The 24,751-nt window shown below is 35.0% G+C and overlaps 1 protein-coding gene and 1 non-coding gene across 2 annotated transcripts; both read left to right on the plus strand.

The window, feature by feature from the left end:
• The first annotated feature begins 7,308 nt into the window (after positions 1-7,308).
• On the plus strand, positions 7,309-9,395 carry LOC18446802 (UDP-glycosyltransferase 92A1). Its single transcript, XR_016043594.1, has one exon. It is a non-coding gene; the product is annotated as a UDP-glycosyltransferase 92A1 (transcript).
• A 4,967-nt stretch (positions 9,396-14,362) lies between these two features.
• On the plus strand, positions 14,363-22,948 carry LOC18436933 (trans-ocimene synthase, chloroplastic). The gene is given in 6 exon segments (XM_088850632.1): positions 14,363-14,378; positions 15,558-15,939; positions 16,271-16,489; positions 17,774-17,912; positions 18,002-18,250; positions 22,563-22,948. Coding segments are annotated over 6 exon segments (1,308 nt in total). The 3' UTR covers positions 22,866-22,948.
• Positions 22,949-24,751: the final 1,803 nt, after the last annotated feature.

Below are 24,751 nucleotides of genomic sequence, written 5' to 3' on the forward strand. Positions count from 1 at the left end.
ATTAGCTTATCCGAAAACTTCACTTTCATATCTTTTAGGTTTAAAGGAGACATATCTTATATGAGAAACAAGTTATAAAATATGAATGAAAATTTGACTCATAAGCTAACATTCTTCCACTTGAAGAAATTGCTTCTCAATAGTTGAGTAACCACAAGTCCTAAGAATGTCCCACACCAATTAAACTTCCCTTTCCTAGTGATCTTAGAGAATATCTCTACTCAATTGTTATAAATGTAAATTTTCTACAATAAATTTCTTCATATTCTACCCCATGAGGGACAAGGTTATATTAAACATTAATGTGCTTAGTCCTATTATGGAAAGTTGTATTCCTCGTTAAAAAGGAGGCATTTTGGTATGTGGCAATGAAGAGGCTAGTCATATGGGTGGATGTAGACATCTGTAGTCCTCATGTTGCTTACTGAAATAGAAGAAATAACTCTCCCATGTGATAAGAAATGTGAGTTTTTTTTTTTTCTTTTTTCACACCAATTGGCTACCAAATGGTTTGAAAAGATGTGTTGGAACCATAGTTAGCAAGTCGCCGATTTAATCGCGACTTTTTCAAAAAAGCCGTGCTTTTTTAAATATGATTTAATGTGCAATTTTTTAATAGATCGATAAAAATACGCTATATTTTCAGGATAAAGTTTAAAACGTGACTTTTTCAAAATTTGAAAAAATCGTTTCAGAAAATATTTCCTATTAATATACTCTAATTTTTATTTTTTTTTGGAAAGTTCAATATCGTTTTCCTATTTTATGAAATTTTTATTTCTACTTTTATTACTACTCTCCCGAAACATTCTCTGGTTCTCTGCTATGGATTTGGTGTGTATTTTTTCGGGTGCTTATGGCTAGACCATAGTTAGCAAGTATGGGGTAGACAATTTCTTTTTAAAAAGATGAAAATTGAATTCACCTACCCAATACTTACCTTAACAAATAGAATAGATAATCATCTTATGATTTAGAGATATATCACATTGAATATTTGAAATTTATATTTATAGGGAGGTAGTTTTTATAGTGAGTGATATATATAGAGTGAAAGCATTACTCCTCACTGCTATTAATTTTTTCTATACTGCGTATTTTTTCGGGTGGTTATAGGTAGACCATAGTTAGCAAGTATAGGGTAGACAATTTCTTTTTAGAAAGATGAAAATTGAATTCACCTACCCAATACTTATCTTAACGAATAGAATAGATAATCATCTTATGATTTAGAGATATATCACATTGAATATTTGATTATAGGGAGGTAGTTTTTATAGTGAGTGATATATATAGAGTGAAAGTATTACTCCTCACTGCTATTAATTTTTTCTATACTGCGTTTTTTTTCGGGTGGTTATAGGTAGACCATAGTTAACAAGTATGGGGTAGACAATTTCTTTTTAGAAAGATGAAAATTGAATTCACCTACCCAATACTTATCTTGACGAATGGAATAGATAATCATCTTATGATTTAGAGATATATCACATTGAATATTTGATATTTATATTTATAGGGAGGTAATTTTTATAGTGAGTGATATATATAGAGTGAAAGCGTTACTCCTCACTGCTACTAATTTTTTCTATATTGCGTATTTTTCTGGTGGTTATGGGTTGACCATAGTTTGCACGTATGAGGTAGACAATTTCTTTCTAGAAAGATGAAAATTGAATTCAACTACCCGATGCTTATCTTGACGAATAGAATAGATAATCATCTTATGATTCAGAGGTATATCACATTGAATATTTGATATTTATATTCATAGGGATGTCATTTTTATACTGGTGATATATATAGAGTGAAAACAATACTCATCACTACTATTAATTTATCCTATACTGGGTGATATATATATCTTTAGAGTTTTAAAATTTCTAATATTTTAAATATGTCTGATTTTTTCGTCCAATTTTTTGAGCCTAATACGATATATTCGTGATCTCTTTACATGAAGTATTTTTGTCGATCCATATTTTTTACCCAATTTTTTTATTTGATTTTTAAAAATAAAAACAATTAGCTTTCGATTTCATAGTGAACTGATTTATTGATAATCCCTAACTTGCTAACTATAATTGGAACCAACTGGTGGGATAAAAAGCTCTTGCATCGAATCACATTGGGGAGTTCTTTCATACAAAAATACTTTTGCGTTAGTATTTTTCACACATAGCAAATGTGTCCAAAATCTGTAAAAAGTGGAGAATGGGAAGTTGCACGAAGGTTTTTTTTTTTTTTTTAAGTGTGTGTATTTTACGGTACATGATTGTGTGAAACAAGAAAAAAAAGGAGTGTCTTATTCGAATGCTGAATTTATGGAGTGCATTATATTCTTAAGAAATATCTACAACCCTAAAAAAATAATATAAAGAAAGCTTTATATATAATCCCAACCACATATAAATTACATGCGACTTCGCTTTTCAGTTGTTTGATTTAAATGGATGACTAGGATTGCTCATATCACAATGTCACATCAAATATTGAGTGAAATTTGGGGCGTCTCATCTTCTTGTTGGGGTGTACTTAGGAAAAATAACAAGAATATTTCTCATAAAAATAAATGACCATAATGGTCCAAAAAGTTTTAGAGGTATTTTGGTAAAAATCAAGGGAAATATCTTTTAATTATGCTTATTATTTATTCCCCTGTCAGATGTATACATACCCCAAATTTTGTTGTGAAATGATTTATTAAAATACAAACAATAATAAAACAACTGCCAAATCAAAATATATGCTCAAGAGCCAACTTGTAACATTGTAACTCAAATCATCCCAACCATTTACTTAGATCTGACAGATAAAAGCAAAGGTTCACATATACTTTATACATGAGCGGGTCTCATGTAAAGCTTTCCCAATTATAATGCATAATCAATTTTGTTTTATTAGCAAAAAATTATTCCCTTAGAATTTAGGTCGGCTAAATGCGCCTATGCCTGCTTATTGGTTTGTCCAATCGAGGTACCCAAACAGGCAAGGTCTAATTAGTTAGTTTGTTAAAAGTTGGCCTCTATTTCTGTGTATGCCCTTCACCCAACTTTACGCGCATGGCCTCCAAAATAAAGTTCCCATTGATGTTTTTTACTTTTGGACCCACCCCCTCCAAGTAAAAACATAATTTTTTAGAACGAAAATAACCCTTCCTAGAACTTCATGTTTCTTTCTTATGTCATATTTCTAAATCAAGGTTTCAAAAAATGGATCGATGACTCGAATCGTCTTCACCCATACCTGTGTCAGATTGGTGGATCGGATCGGAGAATTGACTAAATCGACAAATTTTGTCCTAATTTTTTTTAAAAAATAACTATGAAGCTCTAAAAATAGTGTTCTTTTAGTTTCTAAAAGAAATATTGAGACGTTGTTATCATGTCTGATTGTTTGTTAACCATTCACTCATATTACTAGAAAAAGAACCTATAATAATCAAGAGTAGAAATACAAAGCCCAAATGGAGCTTTCAACAACAAAAAATCAACTCTATACCAAAATGAAAGATGGTTTCATTCTTGCTCGTCATCGTGCATATGCATCTCTTTGTGACCCACTGTTGCCACTTGAGTCAAATGACATCCGTTTTTTTGACATCAAGCCTAGAATATAGTTTTATTTAAAAGTTATGTTCTCATTATAATAAGTGACTTATGTTGAGTCCCATCTCAAGTTCTAGATATCTCTTTCACCACCGGTGCTTGTTCCAAGGAGTAAAAGAGAGATCATGTATTTTCTAAGTTGGGTGTCCATAGATCAATATAATTCCAAATTTACAGTCCAAGTTAGTTGTTATAAAAAATAAGTATTATCCCATAAATCAAACTACAATAATAAGCCAGAATGCTGCAAATCAGAATAATTCCAGTAGAATATGAAATGAAATTGTTGGATAAAATACGAATAATTTAATTACGGAATGCACATTTCATTGCATTATAAAAAAATTGACAATAAAATTGAAAAATACAAGTTCTTTTCTCATGATAATTATAAATTCATGATATAGAATTGAATATAAATATAAGAAAATAGAAAAAAGGTATTATTATATTGTATACGTCAAGAACATATATTTGTCAAAATTCACAATTTTAATCAGCAAATTAATTACTCCAAAAACTCTAAAATATATCAATATGTATCTTGCGATATCAATATAGAAATTATGTTTAAGCATACGAATTAACTTCATGATCATATGGATAAAATCAATAGCTTCAAGATGCCTTAAATTTCCAGAAAATGGATCAAAATTGAGGTCGTAATAAAAAAACTGGCTGATGAGCCATAAATCGCGGTAACAACCACTGAGCATTTAAAAACAAAATTCATGTATATAAAAAAAGCCAAATAATAAATTATGATACTCAAAACCCCTCTTATAATGGTGCCCAAATTCGCCTGAAATCAACAATTTGGCGGATAAATGAATTGTTTTTCAAAAAACGCTACCGGAAATCGATTTATTAAAAAATCGAGCAACACAACTTGTTTAATCAGAAAAAAAAAAAGATTTACAATCCTCTGAAGAACATGTTTTCCTTCAAAACTCTAATTTGAATGAAAATAAAACTCAATATTGCCTGAAATTAAAGGAATGGCAGAGAAGCTTTTTTTTTCGTGAATTGGTTTTCAAAAACCGTGGCTGGAAAATGCAATTTGTGATTTCAATATGGTGTTTTCATTCTTTAATTGCGTAAAACAATTATTGGTGACAATAATGCAATGCAAAAGTCTGCATTGGCCTCAATAATTGAAAAACAGGTAAAATCCATGCTCGCACACCGTTCATACTTTAGAATCGTGTTGACTTGCCATTTTTTTTTTCAGGGAATCAGCTATTCATGACATCAGTATTTGATTCCCCATATAGGTTCGTCTGGACTCCTTTTTTCTAGTGGATCCGAATGGGTATCACTGATACCTGATCTAGATTGCTCGATTGCGGATCGAAGCACTAATATTTTTTTTTTAAACCTTGCTCTAAATGATAACAATCTAGCACAATAATTGGCATAATTTAAATTTAGGAATATCTTGGACATTTATTATTTAAAATATTTTCAGTTATTTTTATTTATTTATATATATATATATACATAAAAGTATATATAAGCTCCAAAATTTAGATAAATATTTTATTTATATAAAATTTAATAATAATAGGAGACTAATTTTGGCTATGATAGGGCCTTGTGAAATCTCAACCATTGGCACGTGTCCACGCGATGTGGATGGGATACTTTTCCTTGCAAAATTATTGAGTAAACAAGGTACATTCCTTTCATGATTAATTATCATTTTCAGTAGACCTTTATCTTGTTGGGGTGGTGGTCGCACCTCTTGCATTAGTATGGGTGCGCCAAGAATAAGTGCTCCCGTGGGAGCATATTGTCTGCAAATTCCATTTAGGATTTTTCTGTGAAGAAAATCACATTGGTACGTAGGTACGCTCGTGTATTTAAAAAAGTATAAATTTTAACATGAATGGATCCTATGGTTTTTTAAGGCAAGAGTTTATTTAAGGTTGTAACCTTATATTCCAAAAGGTATGTGGTAGAAAAGAGTATTTCGAAGTTGAAAGACTTTCAATTGATCCTTTTGATCTCAAAATGTATGAATATTAAAATAATAAAAGAGTTTTGAGTCTTAAAATTAGTGCATCTTGTACAAGTTATTTGAATCGTCTATACTCAAGATTTTCACGTGTTTATAGACCTACTCGATCTGCAAGGTTCTTGATATTTTAAATTTTATAATTAAGGTTAAGTATGTATTTTCAAGCCATTAAAGTAGTTTCCAATGGCAAACTATATGTTCCGGCAATATTTAAAGGTGCCTCTTACTTTTATTGTATAAATTGGGGACCTTAGACAAACCTCTTTAACTTTTTTTCTAAAGCTCAAGCACGAGTGTTCAAGAATTGAGAATTATATCTTATTCCTTTTTGTCCTTTGTGAAAAAATATTCGTAAGCGGTTCTAATGTGGTTCTAACGGACCGTAAAATGGTAGAGTTGATAAGGATGGCTTACTGATTAATCACTATTTTAATGTGGCTTAGTGGCCGATCACATTTAGATCACTCAATTTTAAAATGATTTGTTTTTTGTGTAAAGATATTCCATTCTTGCAGGAGTAGAATGTCCAATTTACTTTCCAAGTAAAATCCCACCTAGAATGATGATTTTATTACCTCAAAATTTTGGGGATGTGGGATCTTCAACTTAGTCGACCACAAAAATAATTTCGACAAGGCTTGGATGAAAATTAAAAAGCGACCCACCGATGGAGAATGGATCCGAATCATAAAAAGAGCTTATATTTTAAGTCCCCTATTGTATATAGGATATGCATGGGTACAAAGACAAATGAGTATAGGGATAAAAAATGAAGAATTATCTCCCTTTTTTTTTTGTCAGGCAAGGTGAGTAAAAGGGAAAAGATTCAAAGTTTTTTTTTTTTGGTTCTACCAATAGATTAAAGTCAATAAAATGGAAAAATCCACATTATTACCTCTATTCACTTAAAAAGCCTATTGGCGAATTGCTACAGTGTTTCCCTTGCCTAAAAACTGCCACGAACCAACAAGAGCTGTGACGGTCCCCATATATTTTTTGCGTCAATTTTACGTGAAAAATTCTCATCACGAACTTTTTATGTTTACGATGGTCTTTAATCCACGCCGTCCGAAAAAATTGGATGGCACTGAGTTTATGGGCGAAAATACTGTTCATTTTCACCCATAAGTGTTTTATAGTCAATCTATGGGGGAAAATGAGGTCGTGGCCGTACTATCAGCTCATATTCAATGTAAACTGTTGGGCTCATATGTTGATATGAGTTAGTTGGCTAATCTCAACATTATATATATATATATATATATTTTAATGAAGAACACTGTGCAACGCCTATAGGCGAAAATGAACACTGATTTCACCTACCCCTATCATCGTCCAAAGCTCATCGCGCGGTCACGATTATCTTGTAGTATTTTATTTTATTTTTTTTTTCTACAAATCGGAATTATATGAAATTTTGAGCATGTATTCATCAAAAATAGGGGAATCTTTGAAAATTAAAAAAAAAATATTTTACATAAAAAAATTAACCAAAATACCCCTAAAACGTTTTGAGGGTATTTTGATCAATTTATTTTATACAGATAATTGTTTTTATATTTTTATTAGATGCGCTTAAGATGTATATACTCTCCAAGTTTCAAGTCATTTCGATATGTAAAAAATAAAATACTATGAGACAATAGTAACTACGCGATGAAATTTGGACAGTGATGAAGGTAAACAAAATCAATATTCATTTTCTGTCTATAAACATTTAAAAGACTTTTCCCATTGAATACCGCACGGGTTAGGTAAGAGTCGGGTCCGACTAGAATTCGGGTCACAAAATAGCCCCGTCCCGAGATTGGATATCGTCCCGAGGTAGTAGGTCTATTGCCAGCCCTAATATTAATGCACTTGCTGGGACCGACATTCCACTCCTTCCCATGTAATCAACGGCGACTTACTTGTCCACGTTGACCGACATTCCACTCCCCATTTCTTCTCTACACGCATAGACTTCCGTCCCTCTTCTCTCTCTACACCAAGACTCTCTTGGAGTCAGCCCCCTTCTCCCCTGCACACAAAAAGCCTTCTCTGTCTCTGTCTCTCTCTATATCCTTGAAAAGACAGAGATTGGATCCCCAACTTTCTCTCTCTTCATTTAGGAGAGAGAAAGGAAGAAGATGGTGGTGGAACATGTTGTGATGATGCCATTCATGGCGCAGGGGCACCTCATCCCATTTGCCGCCCTTGCTGAGCTCCTCTCTGAGCTTCACTCCCTCAAAATCACCCTCGTCAATACCCCCCACAACGCCTCCAAGCTGCGCTCCATGATGAATCCCAAGGCCGCCGGCGCCATCGACGTCGCTGAGCTCCCCTTCTCGAGCGCCGACCATGGCCTCCCCCCGGATGCCGAGAACACAGATGCCCTCCCTTACCCTCTCATTCTCCGCCTCTTCGAAGCCTCCGAGACCCTCGAACCTGCCTTTGAGAGCCTCATCTCCGATGTCGCTCGCAAAGATGGCCGCCTACCGCTTTGCATCGTCGCGGACGTCTTCTGTGGCTGGACAGTGTTGGTGGCAGAGAGGCTTGGCATCCATCACGTGGTATTCACTACCTGCGGGGCCTTCGGCACGTTGGGGTACGCATCTACATGGTTGCACCTGCCGCATGTGGGGACTGACGCCGACGAGTTCCCGGTCCCAGGTATGCCGGGCGTCAGGCTTCACCGGACGCAGCTCGCGAGCCACCTCAGAGTAGCGGACGGCAAAGACGGATGGTCGATCTTTTTACAGAAGCACATATCCCTCTCAATGCATCGGTCGAGGGGTGATATGCTATGCAACACGGTGGCCGAGCTCGAGCCGGATGGTATAAGGCTACTGCAAACGATGACTGGGAGCCGAGTCTTGCCAATTGGGCCCCTCTTGCCTCTCTCTCTCTTCTCCGAGAATTGGGCGAGGGAGCGCGGGGGCAAGCCACTGGGGATCTCAGCCGAAAGCTGCATAGCCTGGCTCGATACTCAGCCACTGCGCTCGGTCCTGTACGTTTCATTTGGGTCGCAGAACACAGTTTCGAGGTGGCAACTGAAGGAACTGGCACTGGGTCTCGAGGCGAGCGGTGCAGGATTCATCTGGGTGGTGCGACCACCGTTGGAGTTCCCCATGACTGCCGAGTTCAGATCAGAGTGGCTTCCGGAAGGGTTCGAGGAGCGGGTGAAAGACCGCGGCCTGATCGTCAAGGGGTGGGCACCGCAACTGGCGATTCTGTCGCACAAGGGGACCGGCGCTTTCCTGAGCCACTGCGGGTGGAATTCGGTTTTGGAGAGCCTAAGCCAAGGAGTTCCTCTCATTGGATGGCCCATGGCGGGGGAGCAATTCTACAACACGATCATGTTGGGGGACGAAAAAGTTGGGGTCTGTGTGGAGGTTGGGAGGGGGAAGGAGGTGGGGGTGGATAGAGAGAAGGTGGCGAGAGTGGTGGCGGAGGTGGTGAAAGGGGAGAAGGGAGCGGAGATGAGGAGAAAGGCCGGCGAGATGAGAGAGGACCTCAGGAAAGGGATGGCGGAGGAGGAGAGCGGTGGTGGTTCTTCTCTTAGAGCTTTGGATGAATTCGTTGCATCAATTGTGAGCCCGCATGTGCACTTTGTGGCTTGACTTATTAATGGCTGTTGCTTCAAATTGAGCCGCAGTATTGCACCCTTGGCTCTTTAGTGTGCTCCTTCTAAGGCTCGCAGGACCACCAATTCTTTGGATGCTTTCGCCTGGAAAGGCAACATATTTTAAGTTTAGAATAAAATTTTGTTGGACATTTCCTTGTCATTTTCACCTACGGTGCCCCCCCGGCTTCAAAATTCACGCCCACAGGCCAGGGTATGGCTATGCCCATGACCAATCGTATTTTTATGTCATGGACGTCGTTCTTTGAGTCCATGTAGAAATGAGTCACCTCTTAAAAATAATTTTTATAAAATTTTTAATATAGAGATCATAAATATAATTTTTTTTTAAAAATTTGAAAGAATAATTCTATTAAAAAAATATTTAAATAGTTAGTTTCAATTGTTTTTAGATGGACTATCTATTTGCATCCATTTTCCATCTTTAAAATAGATTTATACTTTGGGGCCACATATTGTAGAAATACGGTCTAGCCTATATGAAATAATTTTCCTTATATTATATATATTTTTATATATTACATATTATAAAACAATTTTCAGGAAAAATATGCGGCATTCTTGCGTAGTTTATAGTTGGAGTCATATTACTTGACGTCTTATTTGAATTTTTTATTTCCATTTTACTCTCAATTTTGAAAATCTAATAACTTTCTAACTATCCAAATATGAAAGCAATTTTATGTTTTGGGCAGACCACGCGAACACATTTTGGCATTTTGAGAGCCGGACTTTCAAGCCGTCTAAATACATCAAAATTTTATTTGTTTATTTTATAGTTTAGATGATTCAAGACTTAGGCGTAAGGGCCAAATATGATTTTTTGTTTTTTGCAAAAGTGGGAACTAAATCTTGCATTAAGTAGGATCTCAATGTAATATGATTGATTAATATCCTTTACAATAATACTGCATATTTTCTTGATCCATATATAAATTTGGAAAAACTTTTCTGTACCCTTTATTTTTTGAACCATTTTTCAAAAAACCCAAAGTTTCAAAACCTTTCTTTGAACATAGGGTTACAGTCTTTTGTATTTTTCAACCCCTGTACTCAAATGACCTCCATTGACCACATATTATTAACCCAAACAAATTAAAAAATGACACATTTTTCCTCTCAAACCTTAAGTCCCTCTTTCTCTATTAACTTTTCTCCATCTCTCTCTTAAGAGAGACTCTCAAGGCCAAGTTCGTGAGATTTTGGAAATTGGGGTCACCCTAGATTTTAATTTAGATGGAACCAGAAGGATTGGGGTTCAATTGTCTGCTAATTTTAGAGTTTCAATGCTGAAACCTAGAAATCTCGCGGAGGCTACGGTCTATGCTAGCACGGATTTTTGGGGTCTTTCTATGAATGTGTTAGATAGTTTGAAACACACCTTTTTCAATTTTTCACAATCAGCAAGCAAAGTTTCAGGGCCTGCAGCCATTATTGTTGTGTAGTAGAGGTCGCAAGATCAAGCATTGATGGCCTCTATCAATTTGCAGCCATTCTTAATCTTAATTTTGAGGTAATAAATTTGGTTCCTGTACCTGCTCTTGATGGTGGGTCATTGACTCTTTTACTTGTAGAGGCGGCAAGAGGTGGTAGAGCCCCAAGAAGTTGAGTAGAGGATGCTCTCTGGATTTTAGAGAGAGAGATAAAGGAGAGAGAGATAACGTAGAGTTGGGGATTTTGAGAAAGACCATAATAAGGGCTTGAGAGATCTGTGGGGTTTTTAGAGTGAGAGAGCGGAGAGAGAGAGGCTATTGAGATTTGGGGCTTTTGAGAGACCAGGCTTGAGAGCTCTATGGGTTTTTTTTGAGAGAGAGAGAAAAGAGACAAACGTTTTGGTCAGTCTTGAGAGAGAGAGATTTTGCTCAGCCTTGAGAGATAGAGAGATTTTGCTCAGTCTTGAGAGAGAGACGTTATTCCCCATCCTGAGAGAGACGAAGAGAAATTACAGAGAGGATATTAAGATGCAAGAGAAAAATTTGTCATTTTATGATTTGTTTGGTCAATAGCATGTGGTTAAATAGGGTTATTTGAGTCTACGATTGGAAAATACAAAAGATTGGAACCCTATACCGTCAAATTTTTTTTGAAATATTAGACCTCTTGAGAAATGGTTTAAAAAAATTGGAGGTCTTGGATAAATTTTTCGTATAAATTTCTTTATACAAAAATATATCTATTTATGCAATATATATTACATATATACTTATATGAGAATGATCTCATATATTATGAGAATGGTCTTGTATATTTTCAGTAGACAGGCGTGGGCACTTGTAGTTCTCAACCTTAGATTAAAACCAATCTTGAGATTGATCTTGCTTGTCTCTTAAATAACACATTTGTCCGTCCCTCTCTCTTAAATAATTGGAGTTACTATTTAATAATCATAGATACTATTTAGGCATGTAAAAAAAAAATAGTTTCATGCGGGTTGGACCACATTTCTACAATATGCTGTCCAAAGGTATAAAGCATCGATCTTAAAGATGGATGCAAATAGGTGGTGCATCTAAAAACAATTGTATCTAACGGTCTAAATGTTTTCTCAATATAATTATTATTTTCAATTTTCAATTTTCAATTTTCAATTTCTACAATATGCAAGCTGGCGGCATAGAAACCGTGTCCAAATAATCATCTATTATAGTGACACTCTCACTTTGGATCCCCACAAAATCTTGCCCACGATTATTTGACTTTGGGCAAGGATGGCCTTCAATTCGTTGGATACATAAATCTTAATCATTAAAAGTCTCTTGAATTTGATTCCATTGCATCTACACTTCTTACATAAATGTCTAGGCAAAAGTCTTGTTAAAAATCTTCCATGAATGTGTCTATTGCATGGTAGATCTGAAGAGATTAACACGAATGGCTCAATCAAGATTCAAGTTGAAATAATATTCATAAATGTTGGGATTGAAAAATTAGGTCATGAAGAAAGATTGACAGGCACAAAAGTTAAACCAAGAAGCCACAAAATGTGGTCCAAATGAGAAGTATAGTTCGAATGAGTCTCAAGAAATTCTAGTAGAAAAAATTGAATTTTTTGGGAATGGGAAAATTTGTCTATTGATCGGGAGAAAATTTTGTAGTATTGGCTATTTGATTCAGGTGCTTCCTTTCATATTACGCCACATGCAGATTGGTTCTACAAATATGATTCATGTGAGGAAGGTATAGTTTACATGATAAATAATAACTCATGTAAAATAATGGGAGTTAGAGAAGTAAGAATCATGATGTTCAATGAATGACATGCACAATCCCTAGTGTCAAACATGTTCCAAGTATCAGAAGGATCATCATTGGAAAATTTGATGACAACGATTTCAAGTTTACATGTGGGAATTAATGTTTGAAAATTTCAAAGGGAGCACCCATGGTTGAAAAAAACGGCTTGATAGGCAATTTATATAGACTTGTTGGAGAAATAATTTTGGTAGAGACAATGACATTACATAAGTGGATTCAGTCATGACATCACATGCATGTTTGTGCAACATGAGCAATCATGTACTTAAATTATTATTCGATAAAGATCTTCTCCCTGGTTTAAAATATCATAATTTAGATTTTTATGAGTTTTTTTTTTATATGAAAAACAAAACAAATTACCTTTTGCTTTGTCTACCATAAAAGTAAAGATTTTTTTGGAGTTGATTCACTTAGGTACTTGAGAATCATTTGTTGGTTCAATATGAGATGCTCATCATTTGTCACTTCTTATTTACAACCAAAAGTGGGGATTTGCTAGAAACTCTTTCTGATTTGTTCTTTAAACCACATAATTAAGTTTTAATAGAGAGTGTGGGGTCCGTTGAATTACTACTCAAAGACATTTCTTGATTTCGAAAGATCAACCCTATTTGAGAACAGTTGGAAATGATGGCTTGCAATCACTCAAAACCAAAGAAAGAGACCAAGAAAATCGGAAAAGAAAATAAAACAAATAAAAAAATTGAAAATTAACTAAAATTTAAACTAAAGAAAGAAGAAAGAAACTTAACTGGAAAAGCTAGAGTTGGGTTTCTATGAAGACCACCGGTTGATCTACACCTTTTGTGCCTTTTATTTCCCTTGAAAAAGGTTTTCTTTGGATTGAAGATTTGTAGAAAGTTTTGGTATAGATTGGGCTTAGGGTTTCTAGCCTAGTTTTTTTAAGGGTTTCTTAGCCTAGGGGAATTTTTTGGGAATTTTTCTAGGATTTTTTTAGAATATCAGGTTCTCTAATTTTTAAGGGATTTTTCTCGGGTTTTTGGTTATTTTTCTAATATTTTTCTTGGGATTTTGAGTTTATTTTCGAAGATTTTCCTTTGGATAAATTATGATATTTTGATGGCTAGAGGGGTTTATACATGCTATAGAATTGGGAATTTTTTTAGGAATATTCCTTTTAGCATTAGGATTTCAAGGTTTAATAGGGTTTGACTAATCAAATTCCTGATTAAAATCCATTAAAAATCTGTCTAGATCTGATCCAAAATTACCTTAGAAACCTCTGAAATCTTTCAATTTTTAAACCATTTTTGCGGCTTAAAAGGTTTTAGCATCATTGATTGTGCCACTAGGGCCCCGCATCGCGGACCCAAGTATACTCTTGGCTCTTTTTGGATATGCCGATAAGTTCAGTTGGGGTGGTCTGGTTTAGTTCTTATGTGTTTTTAGGATTAAAATGGTAGTTTTCTAGAGTTCTAATACTGACTTTGTAATTCTAACCAGATTCGGTAGCTCTGATGATTTTTTGGGACTATGGACTAAGTTAGTGCAATCCTTAGGATTGAGTGTCACAGATTTTAGGAATTCCCTCAGGGGGGGGGGGGGGGGTGCGGGGGTGTCTACATTTTTATTGATGGATTTTGAAGAAAAATGTGTATTTACATACTGAAAAAGAAATTCTGTCTCTAGTTGTTTTAGTTTTAAAAAGTTTAAGACATAGGTAGAAAATAATGAAAACAGGGGCATCAACTGTCTAATAACTAATAGAATTATGTTATGATAAAGTTAACATTTTTTTTTTTTAATTGAGCATGGTATTTTTTTCGTAGTTGATAGTTACCTGAGACACTTTAGCAGAATGGTGTTGCTAAGAGGATGAATTTTACCAATATGGAGCATATTAAGTGTATGTTGAGAAAGACTCAGTTAGAGAAATGTTTGTAGGCAAAAACAATTCATACAATGTTTCCTAATTAACAAGTTGTGTAAGATTGTTCTTGACTGCAAAACACCAAAAGTGGTTTGGATAGGTAAACCAATTAATCATTCTTTCATTCTTACATTTCAAACCAAGGTTAAAAAACTTGGCTTAAGCTCGGAACTCGGACGCTCTGCTTGAGCAAAGTAATTCAGGTGAGTCCAAATGGAGTCGCCCCAATCTTGTACAAGTCCAAAAGCACTCAAACATCACCAAAAGGAATACAAAAGTTCAAAAAGAAGAAAAATCAGTAAAAAAAAAAAAAAAGTCATAAACATCATTAGAAGGGACATCAAGAAGATGGATTATTAAAAAATTGATTTATAGCTTGAAACAATTTAAAAATTCCTTTTAAGGAAGAAGTACAAAATTACGGTATAATATAAGAAAAAATCACAAATCATCATAAAAAAGCAAAAACTATATAAAAACATATTTCTAATAATTTGTTAGTGCTTTAGTAACAAAATTTTTATTTTTAAGTGAATTACGAAACCCGAGTTTGTCTTAGGAACTTTGTGGAGTAAGACGGATGCCACAATAGCGGAGCAATCCGCATCACAATTAGTGTAATAATGTCACACTAGCCCAAGACTCACAACCAAAAGATAAAAGGAGAACAATTAAGATGAGGTGAAAGAAAAACTTCCATTCAAAGATGAACAATGGGGTACATAAAGGCATTACAAACTTGACACTTAAGATAACCTTGATACATGTAACCCAATTTTCTCACTGCATACCTCTCTTTAAATAGAAGTTCGTACAACCATATTTATTGCAATAAACTACCCACTTGCAACAATAATTATTAACCACCTAATAGTTTCTTAACTTCATATTATACAAACATACAAGTACAACATCACTACATCCCTCATAATAAAATAAAACAAAATAAAATAAAAACTAATATAATTTCTAAAAAATACACATTAAAATTTTTACAAACTTCACTCGGCGAGTTGCAGAGGCCAAGTTACTTGGCTTCCAAGTTGATCCAGTAGAGTCCTTTTGAAACACTGCTTCAAACATTTGTATGCCTTTCAAAATCAGGTCTCAAGAAGAAGCCAACCACCTCACATTCTTGTGCTTTTTGAGAAACAGATGTGTTCAACAACTTCACTAACAGACATGGTAGTTTCAAGGACACTCTAAAATTGCAAGGCTTCGAAGGGATCTTGAGCCTGTACGAAGCCTCACACCTTGCTCTCCAAGGAGAAGACATATTGGATGAAGCCAAGGCCTTTGCCATACAGTACTTAGAGTCTGTCATGGCTCAAAACATGAATACAGGCCTCCGGGAGTGAATAAGGTATGCCTTGGAGCTTCCCTTGCACAGAAGGATGGTGGGGATGGTGGCTATGCACTGCATAGATGAGTCTGAGAGGGGTGATGCGACGACCCATCCAACTATACTTGAATTGGCTAAGCTGAACTTCAACATGGTGCAATCCCAACATAAGAGAGATCTTAAGGAGGTCACAAGGTGCAACTTTTTCCTTTCTTTTTGTATCTCTTTCTTCTTTATTAAGTGGGAGCTGCTGGGCTGATCTTGCCCGACCACCATCAACAAATGCATCCACACCCACACACACACACACAAAAAAAAGAAATTAGTCATTGTTCCCGATGATGTGCATAAATTTGTTTGGGTTTAATCTCTATGATTCACAATTAAGAGCAAATATAGATGTCATGGTGTATCCTATACCATCCATGACTACTGTGCAATACACTTTTCCATTGATTATCTTTCTTATTCCTAGAATTACCACAAGTATGGTTATGAAGGTAATTTCTAGTCTCTTAATCTAAAGGTGGTGGAATAACCTTGGCCTTGTTGATAAGCTAACTTTCGCCCGTGATCGGCTGGTGGAATGTTTCATAATTGCATCGGTGATTGGTTATGAACTTGAATTTTCAAGGTGTAGGAAGGAGATCACAAAGGTTTACACTCTTTTGACAGTGATAGATGATGTATATGATGTGTATGGATCACTGGATGAACTCGAGCTCTTTACTAAGGCAGTGGACAGGTTTGATCCCAACTAAACTTCACTTTAAAGTGAGGCATTTTCCATGAGCAAATGCCTCTCTATGCATGCCTTTTTTTGGTTCATTTCCTTCTTTTTTTTAGGGAGATCATTACCCATTCAACATGAAGTCTACAGTTAGGGCTATTAATGGACCGGGCCGACCAGGCCCTATGTAATGTAAAGCCGGGCCTGGGTCCAGGCCCGAAAAGTTAAAATTGGGGCCCCAGCCCATACCCAAAAATTGGGGCTAGCTCTTCTATAAATGTAGGAAAAGTTTTATTTTAATGGCGTCAGAAAACTTTTGTGCTGGGCCCGGTCCAGGTGGGGGGTTATCCCAGGCCCGGGCCTTTCAATTCCTACAGACCTAGAACGGACCCATCCAGAAGCCCTGGGGCCAGCTTGGCACTTTAACTCCCCTAAGTACAGTGGCTGATGTCTTCAATGTTTTGATTATCTCAAGAAAATATGAATTTTTTTAAAATGATATTGTCCTTAATTTCATAATTAATTTACTCTTTGCTTTTACTTTGTTTCTTGAGTTAATTTTAAATAATTTCTTCATAAATAAATGTAAATACAAGCAGGACAAAGTAAGCGACTCCCAACTTCATAAAAGATACATGCTGAGTAATATGCAAATATTTAAGTTCATAAGAAATTTCGAAGAAGTGGAGAAAATCAAATCTTCCTTCATTTATATATATTTTTTAATTATTCTATGGCAATCTTTTATCATTTTTCTTATCAAATAGTTTTACGTCAAAAATGACATATAACACTATCCTTCTCAATAGTATATCAAATATTTTAAAATTACAACTCTTAAGAATTCAAAGCACTCTTCCACTTATACAAACACTTAACAAATGTGTGCAGCTAATACATCAACCGTAGTGAAGTCAAAGATACAAAGAACATGCCTGGGATCAACCCTTCGAGACTTAACCACACCCACAAAGGATCTCCACAACCGATAGCGCAATGAAAGAAAACACCAAAATTTTAAAAGTTTCCAAAGAAGCTGTCTCAGAAAAAGGATCCCTTCAAGGAGAATTCCCTTTTACATTGTAAATTTCTAGTTTTTAACATGGACTCTATGTTACCTGCTCCTCAAAAATAGGTGGCAAACACATTATGAATAGCAATTGTTATTGGTGGTCTGCATCTTGCGTGGAGAGATGATCTTCTATTTCATGGAGCGATCGATTCTTCGATATTCAGTAGCTCTGAGAATAAAGGAAGCTTACAGTTGGAATCTAACATGGGTTATAATGCTATCTTTAGATGGGACCTGAAGGCCATGGATACACTTCCAGAGTACATGAAGATTTGTTACTTAGCCCTATACAATACTGCTAAGCAGATGGCATATGATACCCTAAAGGAAACTGGCTGGTACATTAAAAATTATCTTCGACATGTAGTATGTATCCAATATCCATTGTTTAAAAAGCTATTTGCACTATTTCATATCTCATTCCTTAACCACATTATGCATTATGTTTATATTAGTGGGGAGGCCTATGCAAGGCTTACTTGCAGGAAGCAGAGTGGTTTCACACTGGACATAGACCAACACTAGAACAATACCTAAGAAATGGATGGACATCAATATCAGGCCCTGTTGTTTTGTTTCATGCTTATTTTTTCATAGTGAAGGAGTTCAAGATAGAGGCTGTAAATTGTTTGGAGAATGAATCAAGCATTGTTTACTGGTCTTCCATGATCCAAAGACTTTGCAATGATATGGGAACTAGTAAGGTATGTACTTCTCTCCAGTTTTAATTGGAAAAGTAAGGATAAATGTGGTTTTCATATGTAAACACTTCCCACAGTGTTAGATGTGATCTTAGTTTGGTCCTCCAGCAGGAGGACCGAAATAGTGTCATCCGATGTCATTGCCAGTCATTTTGGCCGGAACTTGGTTTGATCTCTGATGAGCCTGTCGGCCGTTGACGGAAGGACCTTTTCGCAACCTAGGCGATCACTTGATGCCAAAGACCTCATTGGAGAACACACTGCGAACCTTCATTTTAATATTTAAAATTGTTCATCATCGACCAAATGGATGAAATTAGGCAGGAGGGCAATGTTTCTTTCTATCCTCCTACAGGAGGACTTAATAGTTGTCCCTTACATCATAATAAAATAAACATGCAAGGACTTGGTCCTCACAACCATTTTATTGTGTACAATGGGGCCATTTGCTTTTGATACAAGGAAGTAACAATTATTTTTACTCTTATATTTGAAATTGGGTGGTTGAGAATGTGTCATTGTTTGAGCACAAAGTCCAAAATAAAATTTTTCAAATGTTGTGACATACTTTCATCTATTGGATTTTACATCAAATGGTTAAAAGTGATTGTGTTCATGATCTCATAGTACACAATCCCTTTTCATAATACGGGAGGATTGATAGTTGGACACGGTTTCTATGAGTCCATGTAGAAATGAGTCCCCTCTTAAAAATCTATTTTTGAGGCGGATTTTTTGATCTAATTTTTAAGGACATGTAATCTCTAACACGAAAATCATAAATATAGACAAACAAATAAATTTAAAAAAATTTAAATAATAATTCTATTAAGAAAACATTTGAATTGTTAGTTTTAATTGTTTTTAGATGGACCACCTATTTGCATCCATCTTTAAGACGGATGCTTTATACCTCATGGACCACAAAGGTGGATATGCGGTCCCCGTCGCATGAAACATTTTTCCTTATGGGGTTGTTTGGATACCTGAAAATATATTGTCTACGAAATATATTACTGTTTTAATACATTACTGACGTTATACATTACCTGCAAACGGATTATTACTGTTTGGGTAGTATCTAAATATAACCTGGGAAATACATTGCTACTCGCCCTTACTCTTTCTCTGGCTACCCCTCTCACTCTCCCTCTACCACCTCTCTCTCTAACTCGCTCTCCACCCACCCTCTATCTCTATTTCTCTCTTTACTTGGGTCATTATATCCCAAACCTCCCACTTCTCACTGAACTAGGCTAAATCCATCCCCAAACTAGGTCATTATATCCTAAACCCCACTGAACTAGGCTCGATCTATTCCCAAACCACCCCTCCCCTCAAATCCCAGAAACTCACGTACCCATTGTGACCAAACGAACGCACCAGAGACTGATATACCCATCAAATCCCCAAATTCCTTCAAAACCTTTAGCTTCATGGCCGCCATGACCTTTGTAGAGCTCCCCCTTGATATACCCATCAAAGCCCCAAATTCCTTCAAAAATGAATGATCTCTACAAAAACTTCTATACAAATGAAGCCATATGCGCAACAGCCCAAAATGGGTTTCCTACGAAAACAATGATCTAGACGATGGCTTCTGTGAGATGAATATCTAGAGAGAGAAATAAAAATATGAAAGGAAAATAGATGAAACAGAAGAAAGGCCTCTCCGTATTTGCAATGTATCACTAGACCAGCGGTGCTACCCATGGTTTCTTTTAATTTATTACAAGTATAAAACCAAGAACAAACTCTCTCTCTTTCCCTTAACTCTCTCTAACTTCTTTCTCTCTCTAACCTCTCTCTCCCTCTATCTCTCTAATGATACTAAATTGGTTGTAAAGCAAGGAGACTGGATTGTTTGCTTTTGATTCCACTTTAGATGCATTGGTTCTAGCATTTTCTGCTTATTTATACTGTGAGATATGGGAGAATGATTTTTATTGTAGAGACGAAGAATGATTTTTATTGGAGAGAGGAGAAAAGCTTTAGAGAGAGAAAGGAGTAAGGGCCTATTAGGAACGGTGATATTCTCTGGTAGGTTTTGAGTCGAGCATGAGGGAGATAAGTGATGTGCGCAGGAGAGGTGGGAGATACAAGACTTTTTTTTTGGCAAGGGACGGGCGTAGTTAGATTACCCATTAAGCACGAAATGGATTTCACAACTATCCTGGGCTTAATAGATTTTACGTATTTTGAGAAAATCTTATGTGATTTATTTCTATTTTCTTACGGTTAAAGTTTACCCAAACATGGTAAATCTCATATTTCCTTGTAATATGTTTTTCTGTAATAGATTTCTAGGTATCCAAACGGGCCCTTATAGTTTTCCCTTGTATAATATACATATAAGGACTGTGATCCTTATAACCATTTTATATTTTTCACAATTGTAATATAAAGGAGCAAACTTTGTTGGATATGGCGATATCCAAAATTATTTCCCTAATGAAGTTCCATATTAAGATATATATATATATATATATATATATATATATATATATATATATATATATATATATATATATATATATATATATATATATATATATATATATATATATATATATATATATATATATATATATATATATATATGGCATCTATGAGATTTCTACGTAGTACGGGATTCATAATCTTATATAGATAGAATGAGGGAGAAAAGATATGTGTACTCTGTTTGGGGTTACCGTATGAGAAACTGGCTTCCTTTAGAGAGAGAGGCAGAGTGTGTTGGGTCACTATATAGGAAAGGTGGCTCCCTCTAGAGAGAGGTATGATCTCCTTCTAGAGAGAGGTATGATCTCCTGTGCATGAGAGGAATGGCCTTCACATAGAGAAAATTGAGCTTCCTATAGAGAGAAAAGATTGCGTTGTTATCTTCTACAAAGTGATAGGCAGTTTTCTTCTAGAGAAAAAGTTCCCATAGAGATTTTGAATGCTTTCCCTTTTTAGTGAGAAAAAGTCTTGGTTGCTCTCGAAGTTTTTTTTCTTTAACAACAGTTAGCTATAAAAGAGAAATTGGGAGATCGACATGTGATGTCCGTCGGGAGAGTTAGTTTAAAAGGGTTGCTTGACTAAGTTGTGCAGAGGTAGAGAAGTAACTTTGTGTCCTAAAATCTTTGACATAACTCTTTTTTGTATAGTTGATTTCAGTTTGCCATGATGGTGGATATAACCCTTTAGGGTAAACCACATAAATCTTTATGTTGTGTTTTTATGCTTTATTTCTTTTGCTCATTTTATGGTTTGCACTCATCTATTTTGCTTGTAGTTGGTTAAGTATATGATACTGATGGACTCCAACTTTCGGGGTTCTTGATTTAAAAGAGTTTTTAAATCCTAATAGGGCTCTCCAAATGCTGGCTAACCAAATATGTACTAGAGAGAGAGAGAGAGAGATATGTGGGTGCATGTTCATGTTCACGATATGATAGTATGTTTACATCCAACTACTGGTTATGTTTATCCATTTTCATAGCACAACATTGTGAGAACCAAAATCTATTTTCTTGTTACTCGAAGGTCCTCTTATCTATTTTTGCTGATTCATAGATACTATCTGAACATTTCTCACATTAACATCAAGAGATAGAAGAAATATGAACATCTTTAGCATTGCTTAATATGCTTTGCCTATTTTATGTACATTCTTAGCAATGATGAGTGTTATTAAAGTCCTCTCAGAACATACTTTATTTCAAACTTTTGAGTTTCATCTCCACTTGAAACTATTGTTGATAGTATAGAATTTCTCCATGGTTTTCATTTTTGTTTTCTACTAAGGGAAAGGTTTTTACAATTCTCCTACTGTATAGAAGATACATACTTCCTCCCTCATCTAGCTATCCAATTTAGATCAAGTGAGCCATTGGCCGTTTGATCTTAGATCATATGCCGCATAGCTTTTTTTTTTTTTTTTAATTTTTTTCTACAAATTATATGGATTTATAAGTGCTATCATCTCAATGGGACACACTTAAAACAAGCACTAAAAAATATATTTGATAAAATAAAATAACCTAAATACCCATGAAACTTTCAGGGGCATTTTGGTTATTTTATTTTATTGGGAATATTTGTTTTATATTTTTTACAGGTACGCGTTTAATATTTTGGTGTCAAAATGTTTTGTAAGAAACAAATTAAAAATAAAATAGTGTAGATGTGTGATTTGTGATTGAGGCCATCTCAACCATCCATTCAGAATGGATGGATGGATAGGAAGAAGTATATAAGTTGTATATAGTAGGGGAAGTTGAGAAAGCTTGCCCTTCTACTAGTACTAGTATTATATTGATGATGTTTAAAGGATAAACTGCAAGAAGGAGATGTGCTGAAATCCATACAGTGTCTTATGCAGGAAAGTGGTGCATCAGATGAACAAGCAAGAGATCAAATAAAAGAGCTTCTCACTTTATCTTGGAAGAATCTCTATAAAAAGTGTTTTAAACTATCTCATCTTCCAAAGACTTTCATCAATGCTGCTACCAACATTACACGATGTTATCAGTTCATGTATCAACATGGAGATGGTTTTGGTGCTGCGAATTCACGCCATATCGAAGCTGTCAAATCACTGCTTATCAATCCCATTCCCATTCATAAAATGTAAGTCTTAATTGACTTTGTAACCCAAATAAATTTGTGATCCAAGCTGTTGATTTTCACCTAAAAGAAATTGTAAGACTTTCTCCTTGAAGTTGAACTGGTACATTGGAAAGAGGTTAAAATACCTTAGGCAGAAGATAGTTAAAGTTCAAGATTAGACAGAAGATAGTTAAAGACAAGGCCTAGTCCAACAGGCAAAAGGCCTCGTTCTATAGTGGTAGCAAATTATTATTTTTAGGGATTGTTTACAAAGAGACCGTTTATCTTTATAATGAGAAGGTCACAACTATTCTCATTCATTAGATGTCAAATTAGATGGCATGGGATAAGTCACAAAATTCGAGAATTAGTTTTTGGAACTTTGTGTCTATGTAGTGACACTCTTACAACTACCCATTTTGAAGTTTAGAAGACAAGAATGATTGTAATCTCATTGTACAAAAAGTAAATAGTCTTTTTATAGACAATCCCTTTTCTTTTACACAACTTTTTGTTTATGTATGCTTGTGGAAAATGGAATATGATCCACGAATCATAGAATTATATGGTCATGAGTGTCACTTGGATGGTGATGGAGGATTAGTACATACCACCAATTAATACTTCATTTCTAGGTCCCTCTGAACTTTTATCACCAGTCAACTCCATAGACTGGACCGACGTTGAAAAACTTGTTGGGGGACTCGGAACGACCTGAGTCAGCTCGGGACCTATGGGGGGCTGGTTCAATTCTCCATCGGTATTAGCCATTTTTCACGTTTTTGTGTTTTGCTTTACAGAACCTAAACTTTTAATATCTCTCTCGTTACTTCATGTAATTCTCTCTTGTTTTTTCACGAAGTTCTCTCAAATTTGTCACAAAGCGTTCATTTTCATTAATCTAAAGTAGCCCTAAACAAATTTTAGGATCAAAACATATTCATGGCGAGATTAAGAGATGAAATACTTGCCATTTTTCAGTTTAAAATCCTTGATCTGCCTATTCTTTGAAATAAAATTTTTCCAATAAAAAATTTGTTCAAAGATATCTAGAGTCAAAAGTGCTAGGTTATATTATTCTTAAAAGCCCTCAGATTTTAAAAATATTATTTTCTTGGAAAATTTATCAAATTACCTATGAAAGATGAACAATCTAACACCTTACTTATATCTTCTGTTTTAATTTCAAATAACTATTAAAAACACATGATCTTGAGTTATAATAGTTGTAAATGGGGTAGAATGTTAAATAGTTCGTCTTCTACAATATTTCGATAAATTTTCATTTTTTCTACAAGGTTTTGTTAGGGTTGTGTCAGATACTATTACCTTTAATTTACAATATGTATTGCATGATTTGAAACAATATTTTAGTACATTTTGAATTTTTTTATAAACAAATTTTTTTATTTTTGAAAGTTTTGAGCAGATTTGTAGCCCCAGTCCTGCCCAAAAATGGAGCATTGGCTTTCAAATCCAAAACAAAGCCCTAGTTTCTATTTTATTAAGAAAAAAATTGTCGTATTTTTTTTTGATGAATTTGAAAACTAGTCATTTTGGGCTAGGTTTGAATATATATCTAGCCCAAATGCAGTTTTGGATTCTTTGTATTCATTTTTCTTTAATTTATCATTTTTCTTATATATTTTGTTTCTGTTATTTTTTGAGCCAGCTTCACTAGTCAACCAAATCAACTCGAAATTGGAAGATAAATATATTATAGTGTATGTTTGTTTAGTATCACTAGGAAAGGGGCTGGGTCATGGCAGTATCACCTCAATACCTAATTACCACATTGTGGTTTCCAATCCTGCTAACATCACTTACTGGCACCTTAAAAAAAATAAAACGTAACTCGCTAATCTATCTGGAAAAAAAAACAAAAAAAATACACTAGACTACCGTCCTCAT

The sequence above is a fragment of the Amborella trichopoda genome, chromosome 11, assembly GCF_054954075.1.
Source record: "Amborella trichopoda isolate Santa Cruz 75 chromosome 11, AtrichopodaSantaCruz75HAP2 v2.0, whole genome shotgun sequence".
In the NCBI taxonomy this organism is placed as follows: Eukaryota; Viridiplantae; Streptophyta; class Magnoliopsida; order Amborellales; family Amborellaceae; genus Amborella; species Amborella trichopoda.